This window comes from Heptranchias perlo, chromosome 3, assembly GCF_035084215.1.
Source record: "Heptranchias perlo isolate sHepPer1 chromosome 3, sHepPer1.hap1, whole genome shotgun sequence".
Lineage (NCBI taxonomy): Eukaryota > Metazoa > Chordata > Chondrichthyes > Hexanchiformes > Hexanchidae > Heptranchias > Heptranchias perlo.
In genome coordinates, this window is record NC_090327.1 from 104,974,392 (window position 1) to 104,981,029 (window position 6,638).

Here is a 6,638-nt window from a genome sequence, read left to right on the forward strand (position 1 = left end):
ATCCCACCCTACTTCTGTAATCTTCTCCAGTCCTACATCCCAGCATCCACCTATTGTACAAACCGCTCCCCCTCCCACCCCCAAATCATGCACGGCAGAGCCTTCAGCCTTCAGACCCCTGCTTTGTTCCTAAGTCACTCTGCCTTCCTAATGTGCTCGCCATTTTCAAAAGCCTATCTCCTCCCCTGTGCTTTCAATCACCACCCCTAACTTTCTGCATGATGTCCTCCAATCCTCTTGTAAATGGTCTTGGGATGTTTCATTGTGTGAATGCATGTTGTTATGTACTGACTCTCAGAAGTGCCAGGTGTAACTATAACAACGTCCAATGATTGCCGTAATTTAAAATGTTCCACTCAAATGCTGCCACATTAGAGCAAAAGTACGTTACTGTACCAAATTTTTAAAAAATAAAATCGTAACAGGTATATTGCATAGAAAGGAAGCCAAATGTTATTTATTTCACTTATGACATGAAATGCTATTTACTTCACTCATCAGACACTTACATTTCTCATACCTATTGAACATGCTATTTATTCCAAAACACTCTACCAACGACTGAAATACACTATTTTACTAACAACTGTCAGCCATGGCTCAGTGGCAGCTCTCTTCCCTCTGAATCAGAAGGTTGTGGGTTCAAGTCCCACTCCAGAGACTTTAGCACATAATCTACGCTGGCACTTCTGAGGTGCCATTTTTCAAATGAGATGTTAAACCAAGGCCCCATCTTCCCCTTCAGGTGGATGCAAAAGATCCCATGACACTATTTGAAGAAGAGCAAGGGAGTTCTCCCGGTATCCTAGCCAACATTTATTCCTCAACTAACATCTAAAAACAGATCATCTGGTCATGTATTTCATTGTTGTTTGTGGGACCTTGCTGTGTGAAAATTGGCTGTCATGTTCCTACATTACAACAGTGACTACACTTCAAAAGCACTTCATTGGATGTAAAGCACTTTGAGAAGTCTTGAGGTCGTGAAAGGCGCCATATAATTGTAATTCTTTTTTGTTTCCTTTGGACAGATAAGCAGAAGCAGCTATTATGGCATCATGCGCTTAAGAAAATTAACCATAAAAGGACAAATGAATACTGATTTCACTTCAGTCACTTAAGTCTATACAGAGAAACAATGGTACATAAGCAGTTTGGCACACAAACCTCCGATTTACGACCACTCCAATTAATAACAGATTGTTAAATCATCTGGGCTCGCTCTACCAACTTGGGTAATCCACAAAACTGGTCACACAAATGGGTTTTCCAAAGTTGTGATCATTTATTTACTTCCAAAGATAAAACAACACATTTCCAACTATCTCATGGAATAGCAGTTTGTCATTGGTAATTAACCATCATTCAAAAGGAAACTATCAAATCCTGTGCCCCTTAAATTGGCATGGCTGCACAATATCTAGAACTTCTGCAAAAGAGAGCAGAGTATTACGAGAACAAGAAGCTGCAAGTCAACCTGGTACAGCGAAATAGCATGACCTCAAAAATCTATTGGTGCTCTTAAAAAATTAAAACAGCTCCAATATTTCATTTGGATCTGTGTCCTGCGCTGTCAGACAGAATGCGTGCAAAGCTGGACATCACAAAAACTGCCACATGACTTGATATTTCTCCCTAGTGTTTATAGAAAACTTAACTGTGGTCCAGGGGTTGGACAATACAGTACCCACAGATGCATTCTAGATTTTCATGTGCTTTCTGGTATCAACCATTTTTATGATTTATTTTTTGATGCAACAATAAGAACATAAGGAATAGGAGCAGGAGTATACCATATGGCCCTTCGAGCCTGCCATTCAATAAGATCATGGCTGATCTTGTACCTCAATTCCACTTTCCTGCCCTATCCCCATATCCCTTAATTCTTTTAATTGGTGATCACAGGAAAATACCTGAAGACGACTTCTCTGCTGTGGCCTGTGTCAATCAGAAGGAAGGAAAAAAACAATTGAACTTGTACTCAAGTCAGGAATTTGAACCCCGTCGATTTGTTCTCCACATCCTTTCTCAGAAACACTGACCAAATGTAGCACCTTACCCAAGATCAACTGTCTTAGCAAAGACTAGAAATTGAATTTAATACCTTGTTAATCCTACTCATCAGCAGACTATCTGGTGCATTTATCCAGTAAGCCATCTGGAGTTCTCATACTTTAATATTTGCAAACATCCAATTTAAAAACATAGCTGCTGGGGAAGTTTGAACTGCTTGCTTTGATGGAACTCTGAGGAAAAGGATCATGTGTTTATTTACAACCGAATTCAATATTTTAATGATTTTTATACCATGAAAGCATTCAGAAAAATCTGTTATTATTAAAACACGTTTGGTGTTAAAGAGATGCCATAGCTATTTGCTTCTCCAGAGGTACTACAGTACAGACAATCCAATAACGTAGTCACATACATGTCTACTCCCTTTCACCTCTTCGTTGCAATACAATTTATGCAACATTTTTTGAACAGGAACCCAGACACCAAAAGAAGCAACTAATGACAGCATAAAAACAGGAAATGTTTTACAAAATTGCTGCACTGAATTAAAGAAAGAATTGATTTGTATTTCAATGCATAACTTGTAAAACCAAAGACTGATTTCCTGTGCAGTAATTAACCAACTAAGAGCGAACAAGAATACATTATAAATGCTAGAGTATAAATTCAAGTTGGATGAAGTTAAATTCCATGCCAACAGATTACTGCAACACTTGGTATATGAAGAATCATTGAAAAGTCTTACACAATGGGGTTCTCTCAAAGTAAACCCTTGCTCAAGAATCCACTTTGCTTTCATCATTGCAACTTAAATGCCTCCATACTAAGCTGCATTGCATACAGGAGATCCTAAATCAGCACTGGGTCTTTTGTACTGCTGGTTGTTTAGCTTGGATTCTGGGAAACTGGCATCTGTGAACTAGCTCCTGACATTTACACTACTTAATCCTATTCTCATATCCTAGGGGGTGGAATCATAGACCCAGTTTTTTTATGGGTCTATGATTCTGTCGCCAGGATAAGATAGATGGATTTAGTAGTACAAGCACAGGGAATCAGATCATGGATGCATTTTTATGCACCCTGCAGATCATTTGCACATCACTGGGCACATAAACAATGGAAACTTAAGCTCTATTTCAGCCCTGTTTGCATAACAGTGTTTAGAATAGTTTCATAAAACCATAGAAATTTCAGCACAGGAAGGTACCTTTCAGCTCAGTGCCTGTACCAGTCCTAGCTCATCAGCACTATCTATTCTAATCCCATTATCCTGTTCTTCCCTGTACCCTTTAATATATTTTCCCCCATCAAATATTTACTTAGTTCCCTCTTGAATGCTGCGATTGACTCTGCTCACAGTAATGTATTTTATATTCTAATAACCCAATGTATAAAGAACATTTCTTCTAACCATCCCTTTTATGCTTTCAGTAGTAATCTTAAATGTATGTTCCATCGTTACCCATTCACCTACCAATTGAAATAACATTATATTTAAGGCAACCCTTCCAAAAATTTGAACACTTCTTTTAAATCCTTCCCTAACCTCTTCTGTTCTAACGATTTAATGAAAACAGCCCAATTTTTCCAAGTCTCTCATCATACATATATCCTTCCATCACTGTATATTTCCATTCTTAGTTTCCCCCCCCAACAAATGTACCACTATACATTTATTTACAATGAACTGAATTTGCCACATCACAGACTTCCCTCACTGGTCAATATTCTTCTGCAGTCCCATGTATTTCCACACTGCTTGCTATGCTCCTTAATTTATTTTGAGATTAGTCCATCTGCATATAATTTATGCATTTAGATTATCTGATCATCACCACATTGTTGTTTATGGGACCTTGCTGTGCACAAATTGGCTGCTGTGTTTCCTGCATTACAAGTGACTACACTTCAAAAAATAAAAGTACTTAATTGGCTTCAAAGCTCTGTGGGACATCCTGAAAGACACTATACTAAGAGTGGTTCCAAAAGATATCCTTAAGGCATACCACGAACTACATCTCCCCAATCTTAAAAACACTCCTTTACTATACTCATTGCTTTCCAAGCTTCATCCATGCTGCCACTTAATATTAATGTAATGGGCCTTAACTTTACAAGTCTCATGTGGCAAAGTACTCAAAGTTTTTTTTGAATGTCCAAATATACGATATTTAATCCCCAAGTCGACAGACTCTAACTTTCCCCAGAGAATTCCATTAAATTAGACAAGTATGACAAATCTGTGTTGATTTGATTTCTGATTATCCCACATCTTTCTAGTCTACAAACTTAGTTTTTTTTAAATTAGCAATATACTCTCTGCTAAAATCTTCAATTGATATCAATGTTTTGGTTCTTTGAAGTAGTACTCAAGGAAAGTCTCACAAAAACTGTAACTGTGACCTCAATAACTACAGGTTACCCTTTTGGTAAATGCTTAGTTGGTTGATGTGGTGCCCATTGTAAGACTAAGCCATCAAGATCAAAAAGGCCAAGGTTCAATTCAATAAATCAGCCAGGGAATCAGTGAATGCTGCAATTGGCTATTGCACTCCAGCCGGGGGGGGGGGGGGGGGAACAGCCATCATTGCTGATTTCCAAAGAGGATACTCAAAGCAACAGTCCCACAATGAGCAAAACTTTCATAGGAGCCATGCTTTAGCATTACCGTATTAACATGCAGGATACAGCCAACCATCAGCCTAAATCATTGCAACTTTACACATGTAAATAGTTTACTGCACATTAAAGACAATGCATATTTAAAATAAGTCAACATAGCTACTTGCAAGGAGACATTTTATGTATCAGGACAGCTGCTAACATACAGTGCACAAAAGGCCCCTGCAGCTGTTCTCATCCAATCCTCCAGTTGTAGCTACAATATCTAAATTCTTAAAATACCATATTCCACAATCTTTGCAAACTGTATACTACATAAATAGTATATTCATTACAGAAACATGCATGTGCATGTTATGCTAACTGCTGTCTGCAGTGATGCACAGAACTACAGTCTCCAGAAAAAAAACTATTGAACTCTCATCGGGTGAACTTCACACACAATACGGAACGTGACGGAGACTTGACTACTTTAACTCTGCAGCTCCAATTTGGATTTTGTCCTACAAACATAAATGACAACAACTATCATTTATATAGCACCTTTAACATAGTAAAACGTCCCAAGGCGCTTCATAGGAGCGTTTTCAAACAAAATTGGACACTTACAAAACTCTGTAGTAATCAGATCTGGCTTGGCAACAAATTAACTATCGTTTAACACATTCTGATCTATCCCACTCAAAGCTGAGTAACCCCTTTGAGAGGTACATAGCCTCACAAAACTGAAGTAGGAATTTCTTCCTCCCGACGCGAACATTATCTGTTCAGTCATTTTCAAACACTTTGGCCTGGTTATGATTTACATACAGCTTTAGGGAACTGAATGTACCCACAATGCGTCTTCAGGAGTTCACAGCATCATCTTTTGTATTGGTTTGACCCCAAGCCAGTATTGCACTTTTCAAAAAAAAAACACACCGGGGCAGGAATCAATTTGTATTTCATATAAAACATACAAAAAATTATATTTTTTGACAAATGCACAAGGCTAGGATTGCTTTAAATAAAATATTTTTCACCCTGTCGAGTACGGCTTTGTACAGTTTCATATCTTGCCTAATACAAGTGAGACAGACACGATATCACTCTCCGCACGGACAGTGTGTGATTACTTACGAGTCATCCAAATCTATAGCAAAGGAAAACACCGCAGCGGTCCGGAAGACTGCCACTGCAACAGAAAGAGAGACAAAACACATCTAATCAAAGGCACCGAAGAAGCTGATGAATTGTTTTGTTTGTGTATTTCTTTTCCTTTTAAACCTAAGGGCATTTAGTAATTCGTGAATCACAAAAACGCCCCCCCTCCCTGCTCACCTCCACACAGCAGCAGCACAAGCTGCGCCGCCGCACTTGCTGCCATTTTGCTTGTGAGATTGAGCCCAGCCCTCCTGCGCACGCGCGCTCACTCCACAGCCGACTCTCCAGCACCACAGCTCCCGCGCTGTCATGGAGACGAGGCCTAGTGCTGAGGCATAAACGTAGGTGGTAACTTTTTAAAAAAAACATATAGCTTATCAAGTTTTTTTTCCCAAATATTTTCAGTTGCAGGGGTATCAACATTTGAGCAAATGTTACTGATGAGTCAGACAGGTGGTAGTGCCATTTTTGACATATGAAATTCCTCCATTCCCCTCCCAGTCTCACCAGGTCTTTGGAGATTTCAACTTGCACAGGAACCTATCCTGTTTTATTGCCCTCTGATTTCTCTGCCTTCTCTCCTTTTTCGACTTCACCTCCACATCAACTTCCCCCATGCGTCAACCTTATTCCCTGCAATCATGTAATGCCTCATAGAAATACGTAGGTTACAACATGGAAACAGACCATTTGGCCCAAATAGTCCATGTCGGCATTTACCCTGGACACGATCAAATACTGCTAATAACATTTACCCATCCTGTTCCTTTTTCCCTTCAACTTCTTTTTGTTCGTACACTAATCCGATATAATTTTGACATTGTTTCTGCCTCAGCAGTTAAAGAGAGTGGGAA

At 39.1% G+C, this 6,638-nt stretch overlaps 1 protein-coding gene across 1 annotated transcript in view; it reads right to left on the reverse strand.

Annotated features, from left to right (window-relative positions):
* The window catches only part of LOC137318778 (protein disulfide-isomerase TMX3-like), a 148,396-nt gene extending 142,366 nt beyond the window's left edge, over positions 1-6,030 (reverse strand). Inside the window, exons 1-2 of the mRNA XM_067981432.1 lie at positions 5,962-6,030; positions 5,761-5,815 (exon numbers count right to left, since the gene is read on the reverse strand). Coding sequence (XP_067837533.1) covers positions 5,761-5,815; positions 5,962-6,007 — 101 coding nt within the window. The 5' untranslated portion in view covers positions 6,008-6,030. The remainder of the gene's footprint in view (positions 1-5,760; positions 5,816-5,961) is intronic.
* Positions 6,031-6,638: the final 608 nt, after the last annotated feature.